Below are 18,637 nucleotides of genomic sequence, written 5' to 3' on the forward strand. Positions count from 1 at the left end.
CCCGCTGGCAGTCCAGGATTCTCCACTAGCCCCTCGAACTGTACCAGGGTCCCGTCGTCATATAGATCCGCCATTGTTTCAAGTCCCACCTGCACCCAGTCGTGCAGGCGCGCTGCAGTCACTACTCCCCCAGGCCTGGGCAGTCCCTCCAGTGGTAACGCTGGGGCGTAGGGTGTAGTCTCCTTGGTCAATTTTAGTGCACGCTTGTAGCATCGCAGTGCCACTGCTACGTGCAGTTGCGTCTCGTGTGTCGCGCCTCTAAGAGGGTGGAACAGTGCGAGAGCCTCCGCATGGGTCATGGCTGGGACTGTTGAGGCCGTGTCGTTCAGGTTTCTTAGAATGGCTCTCTCATGAGTACACAAATGTAATAGGATTCTGGAGGAATTACAAGACCAGGTTGATTCCTGCAGTTGTTGGCATTATGATGCTTATTGCATCAAAAATGTTAACTTCATAATACTCAATGTGTTGTTCTCTTTTTATTAAATCCCAATAACCAAGTAAATAGTCTTGCAATGTAAGTGCAGCAAGCCTTTACAATTCAGCAGATGAAAACAAGTTACTTACCTGTAACTTTGGTTCCCCAGTATTGGTAACTTTCATAGATTCCCATGCTTTTTATCACTCCCCCGTCGTCGGAATAGGAGCCTCGGTAAATAAAAAATACCATAGCAGTAAGTACAAAAGAGAAAACTAGGCCTAGGCCTCATTTCATTTTGTAGCCTATCGGCCTCTTTTTGTAAAAGAGACCAAGAATTCAGTAACAACCAATCAGAACTGCCTCACCCCTTAGAACCCTCCTGAGAGAGCCTCAGAGCCTCAGATTTACGTAGCCGTTGTGCAACAGCCACTATTTCAGGAAAAAGGCCGAGCTTTCCCAGGGGAGGAGGGTGGGCGCATGGGAATCTATGAAAGTTACCAATACTTGGGAACCAAAGTTACAGGTAAGTAACTTGTTTTCTTGCCCCAGTATTGGAACTTTCATAGATTCCCATGCTTTGTATCAGAGTAGCTAGCAGTAAGCCCTAAAAGCACATTTAATTACAAGAATATCACCACCTTGCCACATAGATACTCGCATTGGAAAATCAAATATATAAATATATGCTTGTTACATTAGCAAGGACTATCACAAGTGATACAAAATGTGAAACACAGGAAGGAGGGATTGCAGGGAAAGCTCATCTCTCATTGAAAAAGATTCCTCAAGACTGCCTGTCCAACAGCTGTATCATTCTTCGTAGAAGAATCCAGGCAGTAGTGCTTCGTGAAGGTATGCGTACTGCTCCACGTTGCTGCCCTGCAGATGTCCTTGATAGGGACTCTTGAAAATAGAGCCACTGATCTTGTGGAATGTGCAAGGACTCTTCTTTCGAGCGGTTTGCCCGCTTCTTGATGGCAGAACTGAATAGCACTGGATATCCAGCGAGAAATGCTGTGTTTGGACAGCGGAAATCCCTTCCGTGGGGCACTGTAGGAGACGAACAGTTGTGAGGATTTCCAAAAAGGTTTCGTGCGCTCCAAATAGAACTTTAGACACCTCTGAACGTCCAAAGAATGTAAGTACCTCTCAGCTGGAGTAGTAGGTCGCGGGAAAAAAGACTTCAAAATCAATGGTTCATTCAGATGGAATTCAGACGGAACCTTCGGGGTGAACTTTGGATTTGTCCGTAGGATCAGGACATCCCGCTTGAATTGTAGGAAGTGCTCCACGATTGTCAGCGCCTGGAGCTCGCTAATCCGTCTGGCCGATGTCAATGCCAACAGAAGAGCTAGCTTCCAAGATAGGAATTTAAGCTCCGTTTTGGGAATTAGTTCAAATGGTACTCTCATTAGCTGAGCCAAGACCACATTAAGTTGCCAGACAGGTGGAGGAGGACGGACTGGAGGAAAAACTCTGAACAGGCCTTCCAAGAACTGCTTGACAATCCTAGCGGACCAAAGCGAAGGGCCTGAAGACGTCCGTCTGAACCTCGAGATGGCTGCTAGAGGAACTTTAACAAAAGAATGAGCCAATCAAGATTTAGCCAGCGATAGGATATATGGCAAAATCTGATGCAGAGCCGAAGTGTAAGGGTGAAGATGTTGTTTCTGACACCAGAGGCAGAACCTCTTCCATTTTGCCCTATAAGTTCTGTTCGTACTTGGAGCTCGAGCTTGAGACAAGATGTCCCTACACTCCTTGGTGAGGTTCAAATTCTGAAATTCCCTGTACTCAGGAGCCACGCTGTCAAGTGAAGCAAACTCGGGTCCGGATGGAATACTTGACCCTGAGACCTCGTCAACAGAGAAGGAACCGGTTGCAGGCGAATTGTATGGTCCTGAGAAAGCAGGAGGAGTTCTGTGTTCCAGAACTGTCGGGGCCACGCCGGTGCAATCAAGATCATGCTGCACGGCTCCACCTTGGCTTTCCTGATCAACCTCAGGATTAGGGGTATCGGAGGAAAAGCGAAAAAGAATGCGCCGTACCAGGCAATCGAAAGCGCGTTCCCAAGGACCCCGGATGGTGATCCCTGCTTGCATAGAATCGGAATTTGGTGTTCTCCGGGGTTGCAAACAAGTCTATGGTCGGGGTCCCCCAGACCGAGAATACCTCCTCCAGAATGGTTTGGTCTAACTCCCATTCGTGACTGATCGATTTCTGACGACTCAGCACATCCGCAGTTATATTGAGCGAACCTGCGAGGTGTTCCGCTGTCAGAGCAATATTGTGAAGAATCGCCCAATCACAAATCAGCTGAGCTTCTATGGAGAGGATCTGGGATTTCGTCCCGCCCTGCTTGTTGATATAGTGCATGGCCGTTGTGTTGTCCGTCCGGACCAGCACTGAACAATTCTGAATTTGTGGCAAAAAATCATAGTGACCGCTCACGTGCAGCTCTTGGAGCACCGCTCCCCAGCCTTCTAACGAGGCGTCCGTGGTGAGAACCATGGGAGACGGAGGTAGCGTGAATGTTAATCCTTTTGCGATGTTGTCTTTCACTAACCACCAGCCGCATGCTTTTTCATTGCTGGGGTTACCGTAATCCTGTCGTCGAAAGAGCCCTCCACCTGGCACCATTGTTTGTCGAGCTGCTCTTGCAGTGGACGCATTCGCAGCCTGCAATGTGAAATCAATGGTATGCAGGATGAGATCGATCCGAGCAGGGACTTGTAGAGCCGTACTGATAGGGATTTCCTCTTTAGCAAGAGGCGAGCCGATAGCATCAATTTGCTTTGACGTTCCTCCGTTGGGTAAGCCTTGCAGCATTTTGTGTCCAGAATGGATCCAAGAAACTTTGCTGACCTGGATGGTTGAAGGACCGATTTGTCCTTGTTGAGCCGAAAGGCCCAGGTGGTTGAACAGTTCAATGCAGGTCGTAATGGCTTTGGAAGTTCCCTGGAAAGATGGAGCCTTGACCAGCCAGTCGTCCAGGTAGGGAAAAACTTCCAGAGATTGTTTCCTGAGGAATGCTGCCACTGGAGCCAACAGCTTTGTAAATATCCTTGGTGCAGACCGGAGACCAAAAGGAAGTACTTTGAACTGAAAATTTTCTTCCCTACTGTGAAGCGCAAGTATTGCCTGTGAGCTGGATGGATCGGCACATGGAAATAAGCATCCTCTAAAACCAGAGTCGCCATGTAGTCTCCTGGATTTAGCAGATTAAGAATATCCTGGAGAGTGACCATCCTGAAGGATAGCTTGATGAGATAGGTGTTGAGCTCCCGTAGATCTAATATGGGGCGCAATTTTTCTGTTGTTTTGCGAACCAGGAAGAACCTGGAATAAAACCCTTTCCCCCTTTGTGAGAGAGGTAGAGGTTCTATTATCCCCTGGATGAAAAGCTGGTGGGCTTTGAGAGGTAGCAGTCCCAGATGTTTCGACTCGTTGGCGCCTGGAGCTCTGTTTGGAGGAAGATGTTGAAATTCCAACGTGTGGCCACTCTGAACAATAATCAGGACCCACTGATCCGATGTAATAACTTTCCAACTGCTTATTTAGACAATGAGAAATCCTGCCCCCCACTGATGTCATCGGAGGGGTAGGAACAGCAGAAAGAGCCATGAGGCCGCTATTGACGTTTGGAGTTATGCCGTCCTTGACGATTGCGACGCCCTCTCTGTGATTGGCGAGAGAAAGACGCCGACTGGCCTTGGCGTTGATTGGAGTATTAGGGGTTTGTAAGATTGGGAGGATTGCGAATATGATGAGTACCGCTGTTGGTTGCCCCCTCTGTCTGAGGAAAAACCTCTCCCTCTCGCACCTTTGAATGGAACTTTGAGATAGTTCAATGACCCCAAGGACTTCGCCGTGTCCGTGTCCTTTTTGATGCCTTGAAGAGCTTCATCGACATGCTTTCCGAAAAGCATGTCCCCATCGTATGGCAAGTCTAAAATTCTGGTCTGGACCACTTGGCGAAACCAGGTTGCCCGCAGCCAGCTCTGGCACCCTAACACAGCTGAACCCGGCAGGGCACGAAAAGAAGTAGTCGCTATATCCATAGCACAATCTATCACCTCCAAAGAGGAACACTCTCCTTCCATCAGAACTTTCCTGGCCTCATCTTTCACTGCATCTGGAAGCTGATCCACAAACTGGGATAAATCGCACCACATCTGGAGCTCATACCTGCCCAAGATGGCAAGAGCATTAGAAGCTCGAACTAGTAGGCTGGCCATGGTAGAGAATCCTTTGCCCACATTGTCCAGACGTCTCCCTCCTTTGTCTGGCGGTGTTGTAAGTGGCGTTGATGGGTTTTTAGACTTGCTTTGTGCCACTTGGGAAATGACGGAATCCGGTTTTGGTTGTCCAATCAAGCAAGCTGGACTGCCCTCTGGCGCTTTATACTTCTTCTCCAGCCGGGGAAGAACAGCAATGACTGTTGCCGGATTTTGCATGACCTTAATGCCTTCTGACCATACATGCTCTATAATTGGAATTGACCAAACAGACTTTCTGGAAGGCTCCTTAAAGTCATAAAGGAAGCAGTGTGTCTGAACAGAAGTAATCGGTAGGCCAACTCTCTTAGACTCCCTTTCCATAAGAATATGGAAACCTCCAATATCAGCTGGAGGGGAGGTAGCCGTATCCGGCACTGGTGCATCAGGATCCTGAAGGTCATCATCGTCATAACCTCTATCTGGATCATGAGAAGGATCTTCCTGAAGATTCTCATCAGAGGAGACATAGTCATCTTGAACAGTCACCACCTCTTGGTAACGTTTCTGGTTCCGTAACTAGTGAAACCACAGGTGTCACTGCCACCGCAGGAGCAGTCGGAATAGGAGGAGAAGGAGGATGCTCCTGTTGTACTGCAGGTTGCGATGGAAACCTCTTCCTATAATCCTGTAACATTAACTGCAAATCCGTAATTAAAGAAGACGGCATTGCCACCATCTCCTGGCGTACGTTCTGTGGAGGCCTGTCTTGTTGGACATATTGGCGTCCTGTATCGTAATATTCCTCCGAATCTATACCTTGGCACTTTACCTGTAAGTCCGATGGGCTGTAGGCATCCCCATAAGGACCATCATCACCCTCGTCATCAGACTCCTCATCGAACAACAGAGTGAGAGGAAATGGTGTTACTCGTCTAGGAGAGGTCATCTCAGGAGTTATTTGTTGCCTTTTTAAGGAAATGCGAAGTTTTTGGATCGTCGACGACCTCGTCGCGGACTCGTCGTCGCCGGACACGTCGGCGTAATCGTCATCGATAGAACCGTCGACGGGACAGAAGACAGAGGAATGGATCTCGTCAACGGAGTTTTCGTTGTCGACGGTGGATTGATCGTCGACGAAGTCGTCGTCATCACCATTAAAGCTGCCGTCGTCGTCGACTCTACCTTCGCTGACATAATCGTCGACGTCGAGAACGTAGATACCACCGTCGACGAGCAGGAAACAGGCACTTTAAACGTCGACGACGCCACCGTCGACGGAACAGTTGACGGAGCTATACGAGAACTCTGGTCTTTCTTTGAAACAGTCGTCGACGTACCTGCTGATTTCGTCGTCGACGGACGTGGTTTCTTGTCAGGCTTTCCTTCCTGAGGGACAGCAGAAGGTTTCTTGCCTTCCTTTTCGGTCTGAGATGGCGGAGAAGTAACAGAAATGTCTTTTTTCACCTTCTTTGCTGTGTCTGACTCCGCAGCCTGTCCTAGCCTCTCCTTTTCACCTCGGTGAGGAGATTTAATGGGACTAACCTTTTCAGACCTATCAGAGGTCTTTTGTAAGGTTTTGACAGGTGGCTCAGTAGAAGTAGAAGGGGATGACCTACCCCTTTTTCTGGATCTTCCGGAGGACGCAGCTGATGAAGATTCCTCATCGTCAGATTAAATAACTTCTTTACGTGATTTCATCTTTTGCAGCCAAGTTAACAGGCGGCCCTCCCTGTCTTTCAAGGTCTTCATCGAGAAAGTCCTACAGATCTTACAATCTGTGGCCTTGTGGTCCAGGTACAAGCAGTAGATACAGTCATCATGCTTGTCCTCCACAAACCAATACAAAAGGGGATGATGGACGGAGTGTTTGAGCCAATCACACACTCACCCCCAGTCAACTGATCTGGGTTTAATCCATCACCATTCTTTAGCTCACTCAGTCACCCCAGTTCAGACATGGCCATATGCAAATCAGTCTGACCCTGTGCCTCTTGGGAACAGTCCAGCCCGAACTGCCAAGCCATGTCTTCCCAGGACCGGAAACAAGCATCCTGGGACCGTTTTTTTGAATGTTATATTAATTTTACAATGTAGTCACCATGTATTAGTAGACCTTCACCAGCAACTAGTATAATTACAATAATGGTTATTGAAATAACAAAACAAGAGACTTTTGCTTTACCATTGGCCTGCTTCTGGATAATCTGCGGCCAGACTGCTAGCGAGCCATAGATGACGACAAACCAGAAAGTGACTAGTGGAACAAAGTAGTAGAACTGGTATGGACGATCCATGACTATACACAAAACCACAACCAGGAAGTTGAGACGAAATACTACCTGCAACAACAACAAATAAAGATACTGATTAACAAACTTACTTTTCACTGAATGCCATTTTCAGTACACAAAAAATACATTTAACTTTCTCAGTTGGGGGGTACCGTCCAACAGCTGACATGATACATGTTTGACACTCTTTGCTGACAAGACATAAAACCTCCAGTAAATACAGAAACATGCAAAGGGCAATTAAAAAATAAACATTGGTTACACATCCCCCTACACCAAACAAACTTGTAACATATTGAATTATTAACAAAAAAATACCAATGATTTTCATACTACACTCGGAAAGTTACAAATCACAAACACAGGATTTTAGTCTCCAGTGGAATTTTCCAACCTAGGGTGAGAAGACAGTGAACCCCCTTTATGCTGCAAGGCCATACCAATGGCAGAATGAGTGGCATTTAAAAAATAATGAAGAATGATCCTTTGATGATCCTAGACCATAGTTCAATTCACATTAAAAATGTATCATGTTTTCCGACTGGCTGAGAGTATCAATCGCTCTACATGTATAGAGGGACACTATGCAGCTAGGTCATCTGTCCCAACTTCACATCCTGCTCATAAAACAACTGGATGAAGAGCAATGGGAAAGCCAATAAGTCTGGCTTATACATGAAAGTTTTGTTGTATCACTGATGGGTTTATGTACTCAGTAAGTCATTATACATGCTATTTGTCACTCATCTTTACACTCATGCATCTATTCACCCATCCACTGACTCATTCTTGCCTTCACTCGTTGACACTACCGTAATAAAACACATACAAATTTAACAACATATACATGATAAACTAAAAAATACAAGTAGAAAAAAGATATACTGCCATCTAAACATGGCGGGCATGTGCTTGCATTAACAAATTAAACATAGCAGTGGCTGTAGGTCATGCAGAGGTAGTGTAAATAGTATATCAATTTAAAGTTCAAGATTGGCCGCCAAGATTAGAACCAACTTGGTGGCCATCTTGGAATGTTAAAACAATGATACACCGTGGACAACAGCATTCCACAATGGTCTCCTAGTTTACAGGAAGTGGCTATGTGGGATGCAGATGACATGAGAGGCAAGTAAGCAGCAACGTGTTAGCACGGCCTGGAGAGCTGTAGTATCCTCTTACGAAACATTAAAATTAAAATTAAAAGAGTAGAAGCAAATAAATAAAAAGGGAACTAGAAATGGAGAAAACAGCCCTGCCATTGAAACAAACTAATTGTCAGGTGGGTATACACATGGAATCAGAAAATGCGGTCATTCACAGGGCAAGAGAGTAGACGATTGATGTAGACGAACAAGTTACTTACCTTCGGTAACGATATATCTGTAAGAAACAGTAGTTAGTATTAGATTCCTTACCTTAGAATATCCCCAGGCGTCAGACTGGATCCGGAAACTTTTGCGTAGCAGTACCCCTGCGCGTCGCTAGGCGTCGTCTGAGGCTCCGTGTCCGTCGTCTGTGTCGTTGGCACCGAGATGACGTCGCCGGAGTACTTAGACGCCGCCCTCGTGCGCTGACGTCAGTTCTTATACACAGCTTTTCTGCGCCAGAAACGCAGAGCCATGATAAAAACCAACACTGGTGCCATGAAACTAGGGCCCTGAAAAGGGATGACCTTAACCCTAGATATCAGTTCGCAGAACGGGTAGGATGGGTGGGGCGGTAAGGAATCTAATACCAACTACTGTTTCTTACAGATATATCGTTACCGAAGGTAAGTAACTTGTGCATCTGAAAGAAACAGGTTTAGATTCCTTACCTTAGAATAGATACCCCAGCAATACCAACCACGGTGGTGGGTCTGCGAACCAATAATCACACCAGAAAGTCCTGGAGAACGGAACGGCTGAAAAAGCCATCTCTCCGGACTTGGCTGTCCAGGCAGTAGTGTCTTGCGAACGTGTGCAGAGAGGCCCACGTAGCTGCCTGACAGATGTCCTGCAAGGGGACTCCCCAACCCAGGGCAGTAGTAGCCGCCGTGGCCCGAGTGGAATGGGCATGCAGCACCACAAGAGGCTCCTTTTGAGCCAGTGAATAACAAGCCTTGATGCAAAAAACGACCCATCGAGAAATGGTCCGTTTGTGCACCGTCCGTCCCTTCTTAGCGCCCACGTAATCAACAAAGAGTTGGTCATCCACCCGATAGATCCAGATAGTATGAGAGCGCACGTTTTGGGTCCAGACGGTGGAGCCTCTCTTCCTCTTTCGAGGGATGCGGAGGCGGAAAGAAGGTGGGCAAGGTGATGGACTGCCCGATGTGGAAGGCTGTGACTACCTTGAGCAGGAAAGAGGGTCGCGTACACAACACAACTTTGTCCGGATGGACAGAAAGGAAAGGAGGTTGTGAAGAAAGAGCGTGGAGCTCACTCACTCTCCTGGCAGAGGTGATGGCAACCAGGAATGCAGTTATAAGAGTGAGGAGACGAAAAGGACAGTTATGAAGTGGCTCAAAGGGAGCGCACATCAGATAAGTCAAAACAAGATTCAAGTCCCACTGAGGCATCACGATAGGAACAGGGGGAAACATATGAGTGATGCCCTTCAAGAACCTATTTACAACTGGGGACTTGAAAAGAGAGGGTTGATCATGGAGCCTTTAGAAGGCGAAAATGGCAGAGAGGTAGCCCTTAAGAGTGCCCAGAGCAGAGCCCTGCTGGGCAGGAGAAAGAAGAAAGAGGAGAACCTCAGAAAGGGGGACAGAGAGTGGATCCACAGCCTTTGCTGTGCACCATGCCACAAATCTGTTCCACCTGCGGGCGTATATCGATTTCGTGGAGGGACGCTGGCTGCCAGAATCACAATGCAGACTTCAGGAGGCAAGTCAAATGGCTTCAACTGTCGCCGCTCAATCTCCACGCATGGAGGTGGAGGCTGGGCAGGTTCGGGTGGAGGAGCGTCCCCTGCTGCTGCGACCGAATGTCATCCTGAAGAGGCAGACGTATCGGGGGATCGACTGACATGCTGAGTAGCTCGGGATACCAGAATCTTCGTGCCCTGTCCGGAACCACAAGGATGACTTGGGCCCGGTCGCGCCTGATCTTCTTCAGCACTCTGGGCAGAAGTGGTATAGGCGGAAAGGCGTACAACAGATCGCAACTCCACTCATGACGAAAAGCGTCTCCGAGCAAGTGCCGCCTTGGAAATTCCAACGCGCAGAACTGATGACATTGCGCGTTCTCTTCTGTGGCGAATAGATCTAACCAAGGCTCTCCCCATTGCTGAAAGAGACCTTGCGCCACGCCCGAGTTCAGACGCCATGCGAGATCAAGTCACTAGCTGGTATCACTGGCTTGTCAGCAAACTGAGGTCTCTTGTAATGCATATAAGCTTTCCAACAAGGCAATCATCAGGCGTACAGACTTAACATTGGATAGTATTCAATATTACAACAGGCAAAGAAAATGACTATCTCTCCTAAGAGTGCCTAACAAGGATTCTTGCCTACTATGGTAATCTGTGAGAGTCCATGTAAGAAAATACATAGATAAAGCCATTAGCATAGTGTAATAGCAATCCGTCCTTAATAGAGTATTGTTTTCAACACATGCTTTTAACAATAAGTAAGGCCTATTTGCTTTATCATAACTTTTCACTATACACAGATCACACTGAAGGAATCGGACATTACTTTTCCCAATTAACTAATAAGACCTCTAGCCTTTACCAAAGACTTAACACTATACAAGAAACAGGCCTACCATAGTGAGCATTAGCTGGAAACCATCAGGCACACATTTATCACAAAATATGTACAAACGTACAGGTGCCAAAGCAATACACAACCACTCCACTCCTTAGAAGTACCTTCACAGTAAAATTCTACTTCCAGTGTTTGCCAGAGTAGACCAACACCTAGCAAGGATTTGCACAAAGTAAACCTATTACTAAGTTGTCACACAAAACTGCTGTCAAATACAAAACTGCTCTCTGAAGTCTAAAAGTAATAATGGAAGGGGAGGATTCCTTGACTGCCCGCTTACCAGTTGTACTGCTGCCAGAGAAAACCAAACATCATAAATCATCTAGTTATCAAAAACACTTTAGCAACATTACGCTGTGATATGTGGGTCCCTGAAATTTCAAGCTCAGGCAGCCATACTGCTGCTGGCTCAGGTAGCTAGATACATAAACAAAATAACCCCAGCTGTGTGGATGGGAAGCACTGTTTTTCTGTAGAAGCAAACAACTTCTGCCCAATCAAAACATCTACCCCTGGCTGCCAACATGCGAGTGAAGCCACAGCTCCTGTCTGGGAACAGCTGCACTGTCAAGCCAGACATAAAAAACACAACCTATACCCGAGGTTGGCAAACTGGGTTGTTTAGAGAGGATTAGCACAAAGGTAACAACAGCATGGGCTGTCAGACATCAGTAGAAAAGAGTGTGTTGGTTAATCGAAGCAACCATTCTGTAACTGGTACTGCATAAACTAAAGCTATGGCGGCAGCTGATAAATAAGCTTCATCTTGGGAACATGGTCATGCATACCTGGCAAACTCGATAGAATCCGAAGTCTCCTTTCAGCCAAAAGAAAGAGAAGTGTCCATAGCCTGTCTGGAAAAGGTATGCTGCAACCAAAACTCGAACATGCATGTAAACAGGCAGAAACTGTAAACAAAGTAAAGAGAATAGTATTTATTCATTAAGCAATAAGACCATATTATAACAATAACCTGTTTTTGTTTTATACAGCACTAGATACCGCAGTTCTGCTATTTCGGAATAACTGATGTTGCTATTAACTAGCATACTGGAACTCAAGTTAGTGAATATCATTAAAGAGCACAGAAGATGTCAAAAGTGAACATTAACTCGCTGAGCCATTTTCCAAGCCTAATCATGAATACCCACCAGTTGTTATTTATACTCCTTAGACCACATTTCCAAATTTTTTCTTTTTTTTTATGATACATAATTTAATTAACTCAATCAAGAATGCCAATGGTCTTCTAATGAAGCTGTATTAAACAGCAGGATTTGGAGGCATGTTATGGTACAGGGATGAGATTCATTAGGCGGTGGACGTTTTAAGTGTTGTGCATATACCTGTCTAACAGAGAGTCTCGGAAAACTCCTGAAGTTTAGGAGTGGTTATCTGAGATCACGTTATCTTTCTACAGTGGAGGCCGCTTGGAGCATATATCTGAGAAGGAAACTGGAGGAGAAACATTCTGGACCAGTGCATTCTTACATGAGACTCCAGATTGGCTTTAGTTCCAACGAAGGTGAAAAGAGATGCCTAAATTGTTGAAAGTCATGGCCCTTTGAGCTGCTGCTGGACCTCTGGACACTAAACTTTTGTAAGTCAAGAACTGAAGCAAGGTTTCAGAAACTGCGCCCCTGAAGAGGAGGACAACGGGAAATATAGAGAAGATACTAGTGGCATGGTGGCACTTTTTAGAGCTCCTTAAGGAAGGTCACTTGTTTTAGAACCAAGATTCACAATTCACAATTCTATCTCAGTTTCCCCAAATACAACATTACAGGTTATTTGAAGCTCCCAGGGCCTGCATCTGGAGTCTGGGACTTTGATTTTCGTTTTGATTTTTACACAGATTTCTAAAGCGCATCAGCACCTGGGAGGCACTGGCACTATTTATATTTATGGTATGTGTTCTTTATGCTGAGAGAGAATATATCAGCCAGATGTAGTTGACTTTACCAGTGTGGGGAAAGTTCTTTCCTATGCAAATTTCTCCCCTGTTGATCTCTACGAAGAATGGCCGCATAGAATGAGCTGATCCTGAGAACACGGGGTTAAATAGATCTCAACTTAAAAATGAAAGCACACAGTTGATCAAACATCATGCTAATGAGGATTAGAAAATGTGTCCAGCTACAGGTGCTCCGACCTGATCTGCCCTTTCCGTTATTATATCGAGAACCCATGGCAAATGTATAGGCCCACATACAGAGGCACCCGCTATCCAGGTAAGCAGAATGCTACGTCGTCCTTTCTAAGCATGATACCCATCACTTTCAATGTCAACATATAATAGGCTTTGAAATAAAGAATGCACTTAGAAACAAACAAAATGCAGACTAAACCGTGATCCCTACTGCTCTGAATGGAAGCTACCAACTTAGAGAAAACACAGATGTATTTCTATTTCAAGTTTCTATTTATTTAATGTGGAAAGTGTGTACATTTCGTAGGGCACACAATATACTACACAAAACATACAGAAGCGGTCTATGTTACCCTCTATTGGTCAAGAAAAGCAAGTGTGGTGTAACAACAGATAGTCCAATAGATAGAAAACAGTTTTAAGACCAAACCAATTACTAGAATGCTGTGTTCTAGACTTAAAAGCTATAAACAAACTAGATAAAGGTTAAAAAATACAACAATTTAATCTGCATCGCCAAAGGAAGACATGCCACAAGATGCAGGACCTGGATGGTTGTTCCAGGTCTGTACACAGCTGCATGCGTATGCATTAGCAAAGAACTGCCAATAGAAACAGTAATTACACATGTACTCTTTAATTTATTTGAGTGTATTTATTAGTCTTGATTTCTTCCACATTCAGTTAAGTGTATCTGTGTCCTGAATATAGACATACAGTACGAAAAGCAGCAAACTAATAAATCTAGTGTAGAAAATACATTCACAAAGTACCTTAAAGCAATGGTTTTTGGGGATTGCAATGTGAGGAGTATACTGCCAGAACTAGCGGATATCACTTACAGAACTTGCTCCAGAGATGTGGTATATAAGGATGACGAGCTGCATCCAGCCCTTCCACTCATCGGTCTGGTCTCGGTTTAGCACCTTCGTCTAAAAGGGCATTACAAAAAATCATGAGTGTGATCGGTCATGAGAAAGTATTACAATAAAAGAGCAAAGAAGCATTGTGTCATGGAAGGGTAAAAGGAAGCTAATAGACGCTTTAATATGGTTCTGATGAACAAAGCCATCAGTTAGGCACACCACCTAGGCAGAAAACCTTGGTTACAATGCCAATTTAAACGAAGTAATCAATTTATTTGTATTTTTTGTTTTGCACAATAGTACCGAAGGGTTCCTGCAGGGTGCGACTAACATGATTCGATTATGCCCATGGTAAGGGCTTACTGCTCACTGGCCAGCTTGGAGGTTTGTCAGTAAAAACATAAAATTGGAGGCACTGGTCTGAATTCCCTTCGATCACGTGTAAGCAGTACATCTTGGCTTTGTTATGTCTGAAGAGAGACAGCGTGAATTGTCCGACAGACTTCATCATACAAAAAAGAGAATACAGAGTGCAACTTTCAGTGATGATTTCGGCAGGTAAACATTGTGCATTGCATTGGTGAGGAGTTTTAAAAAGTAGACTCTTTCTGTAATTGCACAATGGAGATTTCTGGGCACAAATGTTGCCCTGGACACCCCCACCCCCAAAGTTTAAAATGAAGTTGATATGCATCCACAGCAGTCACAACAGCAGCAACCACAACAACAAGAGCGTTCATTACAGCCCCAGCTTCAGCTACAGCAGTGACCACCATGTCAGAGAGAACAACAGAAACTGACAACGCAGTAAGTACAACAGAAAACCACTGTTGTATACAGCAGAAACTATAGACACCATCACAGCTAACATCATGGGAAGGACAACTGCAAGAATCATAGTTGACAAAGTAATGGCCACTGCTGCCCCCACGTCAGGAACAACAGCAACGAAAAGAGGAAAGAGAGCAGCAAACACACATACCATCAAATAAGGGGCAGCAGCAACAAGAAGAGATAACATAAGGGACACATAAAAGGTATATTTAAAGTTAGCAAACGAAAAATGGTGTGTGTCAACTTAAGAGAGAGTTAAAGGGAGGGAGGGGAAGTGCAAATAAAGTTAGGGGAAGGTGAGCTTGTTAACGGAAAGTTATGGGGGAGCATTTACAGGAAGTTATCAGAGATAAGGTGGAAAGGTTAAGGAGGTTGAGTGTAACTAAGGTGAAGGAGAATGCATTATTCTGTTGTGCATTGTGGCAGGTACTGTTTTAACACAATTGCATTTAGAAGAAAAAGGTCCCTTTACTACGGTTTCCATCCAGCCGATACCGGAGACTAGGATTTTAGAATGGCTAGATCAAGTCAACTAAACACAGCTAATCTAAGCTGATCGTTTTGGTGAAATTAGAAAAAGTATGTTAGACCAAAGAACTAACATCTCGAATGAAGGAGTCGGAATCAGGAAACCTGTTTAGACCCACTTGATTCGCAGGGACCATTCAATATCTTGTTTAAAAAAAAAAAGATTTGTTGCAAGGATTTATGCGCTTAAGACCAAGGGACATTTTATCATACCTCTCAGTTAGTAACTAATAACAAAAAATGCATTGCTTGCTGTAACAGTGATACTGGCAGTCTGGCGACCAGAGTGATTGTCTAGGTTTCCCATCGGGTTACATAATAGTACTTTAGTTTTGTATGTAGGTAGGAAAATAAGTTATAAAGTCTAGTAGCAGATACATAAGGAGTTGTGGATTATATGCTTCTTTTACTTATTTATGAGAACCAGCAATTACTACATATGTTATTGAGCAGGAGGTGAACTTAGCACTTACCACAGATGAATTAACAGCATTATACAATACTAAACAACGAGCCTATGACAAACGTCTACTGAGCTAAATGCCTGAGCTGCTAATAATGGTTACACGTCCATCACCGACAATGTATACAGTACAATAAAAGAAGAAACAACGTACCTCTTTAGTATTTTCAATGTAAAATACTCCCAGAACAAGAATGTAGATGATAGGAATGAAGAAAGATGAATGAGTGTAGAACTTGTTTTCCTTTATAAATAAGTCAGCTCTATCACACAGATAGAAGTAGGTCATAATCAAACCCAGTTTGCAGACTGACTGCAACAGTACTTCCAAAGTAGAGGCAGCTGGGGTGGCAGTGGTGGGCTTCCTCTCCTCTCCACTTTCTAGGTCAGTGCACGGCTTGCTCCTTCGATGGATATTTCGATGTATCAATGTCTGTATTAAATATCCAATTGCTGATGCAGCAAAAATACAAGCAGCTAGTTTCTGTATGAGTGTGAGCGGGGAACGAGGCTGGCAGCACGAACCATCAACTGGAGTTACTATTTTATTGCAGTAGGCATTCATCAGAATCATGGCACTCTGCCAACAGAGAAAGCAATAGCTCGTAAAATGATTAACAAATAACAGGCTCCTCACACAATTTGTATTTTAATAAATCAGAAAGTATAAATATTAGTCTTGAAATCAAGACAATTGAAGGCAATTTAAAAATCAAAATTAGATTTCAATAAGTTCATGGTATGTCATCCTTAATAATACAGACAGTAAAATATTTTTTTTTCAAAAAAGACCTTACTGAATGTTTCCTATTCAGGGACACCACTATAAGGAGGTTGAATGTAACAGAAGAAATCAAATAGTTTGTAACTAGCAGCCATCGTTACTTCCCAAATATCCCATTGTAATCTAACAGATAACACCCACAAATACCCTGTGTAGACATTCAGTGGGCAGTTTGTAAACTATTTTACCTCGGGCTCCAGACTTCACTTGCTTGTGTTGAGTTGCTAACCAAACAATTGTCCTAATCAACAATGCTATAATGACTGCTAGATTATTTAAGAAAAGCAGCTGTGAACACTGCCCTGCTAAGCCTGCCACCAGCCAACATGCCACATTTCAGTTATATTTTTGGGAAATATGGACATATTTTTCACTGTAACTTTATCTATCTCTATGGCTTACTACAAATAGTCCAACCTTCATTTGACAGGTGTAATCTTGAACAATTTTGAGTTACAGTTTTTAAGCAAAGTGCCCAAAATGACAAGGTGCTGAATGGCTTCCAGAATTAAGTGGTAAATCCATATTTCCCAATTGGCTTTGCAACACTGCTTATGTCATACAGCAAGAAAGTCTAGGTGGGGGATTGGTGGTGTCTTGCATGACACAGTTTTAATAAAAAATACAAACTTACAAAGCAAATTGTGCCAGTTTCACTGGGAATGCCTCATTGGTTTGAGTGGTACTTCTTCAAAGGCATCTTGAAATAATTTGTCTCTCTCACAATCTTCGTTCTTAAAAGCATCGTAGTCATGCTCATGGCTAATGAATATGCTTAAGTAGCACTGGGTCTTTGCATCAGGCTCTAAATACAGGGACGGGTGTCTGGAGGTGACTATTGGCATCCCTGTCATTTTGAAGTTCAAGGGCTAAATAGGAAAGGCAAACAGTGTAAGAGTGGAAACCGTAGACTTGATCATGGCTGCTTGGATAGGTCCCAGCAAGTTCAGAAATACCCTACTATGAGCCACAAACCCCTTGTGTGCACGATGAAGAACAATTAGCTTTCAGCTATGGAAATGCTTTTAAAACGTCTGTTGGGAATACCATGCAAGGGCAATACCAATAGGCAATACACAATCAAAAGGAGTCACAATGTAAGTTTGTGAATCGTTGCAGACACAACGATTCACACTACACTGCAACTAGTATTTAGATTGGTGTAGGGTCAGTCTGCATACGTGATTTGCTCAATATGTCCAAGGCCATATCCTTATATATTAGAAGTGGAATTCACCAGAAAGGAACCACGTTTTTGATTAAGGGATAATAACTGTATATTTGATGGCTATGTACAGTCGTTCGAATCGAGCATTACTGAGTCCTGAAAATATTCTGGATTTTCTTACGGAAAAATTGGAAATCATTCCCACCACGTAATAGAATTGTACTTGATCTTTGTAAACAAAAAAATCTTTTTAATTCAGACCGTTAAGTTCATACACTGTTGATGCATTCCCTTTTCACTACAACCGAGGATAAAGAAAGGCTATATTAATTCATTATTTTTAAAAATACACTACTGTGTCAAGAAAAATTGGCAGAAGCTACACCCAGGCTTAATTATACTCACTTAGCTTGATGGAAACGATAAAAAATAAATGAAAAATCTAATAAAATTGAAATCTATCACTTCTATAGTTCCCCTGTCATACCTGCTTTATCAAGCATATGTAAAATAATTCTGGAAGTAGAAACAAAACATACTTACAATAGCTCTGCTTGATTCAGGAATATGCAGCCCATCTGAAGATTCTGTAATCGTGTTCTGCGATATAAGTTTAGAGACACTAAAAATCTTAATTCTGGATTTGGAATTTCTGGTGCTGCTGTTTAAAATACCGACAGCTACTTCATTGTAGGCATCAATCTTTTCATTCGTGATCATTTTTCTACTTTCACTCAGGAGATTTTCATCAACAGGATCTAGTGAAAAGAAATACATGGTTGTTCAGCTTTTCTTCCAATGATCGTGACTTAGGTAAAGTAATTATGCGGAGATTCACTACTATATTTAATGAACGTTGTGATTTCAAACTCTTTGTTAATGAAAAGCACAGGTAATGTAACACTTTAATCAGTAGAAGATCCAAAATCACAAGATATTTTTACACTTAGTCTGGATGCCTAAGGCAGACACCTCAACTCTAAAGAAACTCAAATAAGTAGAAAGTAGTGGCCCAATTGTCAAAGGTAAGGTGAGACAAAAGTCTAACTTTATGACTTTCTGTATGCACAAAGGGTGTTTACTACTCGTAGTTAATGCCCCTTTGTAAATAAAGAAAGATCCAAATTTAGACTTTTGTCTAACTTTACCTTTG

General features: G+C 43.6%; 1 protein-coding gene across 1 annotated transcript in view; it reads right to left on the bottom strand.

The window, feature by feature from the left end:
* The window catches only part of CASD1 (CAS1 domain sialic acid O acetyltransferase 1), a 163,384-nt gene that overhangs the window by 82,990 nt on the left and 61,757 nt on the right, over positions 1 to 18,637 (bottom strand). Inside the window, exons 8-12 of the mRNA XM_086941948.1 lie at positions 18,028 to 18,242; positions 15,687 to 16,112; positions 13,684 to 13,773; positions 11,481 to 11,600; positions 6,824 to 6,980 (exon numbers count right to left, since the gene is read on the bottom strand). Coding sequence (XP_086798074.1) covers positions 6,824 to 6,980; positions 11,481 to 11,600; positions 13,684 to 13,773; positions 15,687 to 16,112; positions 18,028 to 18,242 — 1,008 coding nt within the window. The remainder of the gene's footprint in view (positions 1 to 6,823; positions 6,981 to 11,480; positions 11,601 to 13,683; positions 13,774 to 15,686; positions 16,113 to 18,027; positions 18,243 to 18,637) is intronic.

Source organism: Lissotriton vulgaris, chromosome 10 (genome assembly GCF_964263255.1).
Source record: "Lissotriton vulgaris chromosome 10, aLisVul1.2, whole genome shotgun sequence".
Taxonomy (NCBI): Eukaryota; Metazoa; Chordata; class Amphibia; order Caudata; family Salamandridae; genus Lissotriton; species Lissotriton vulgaris.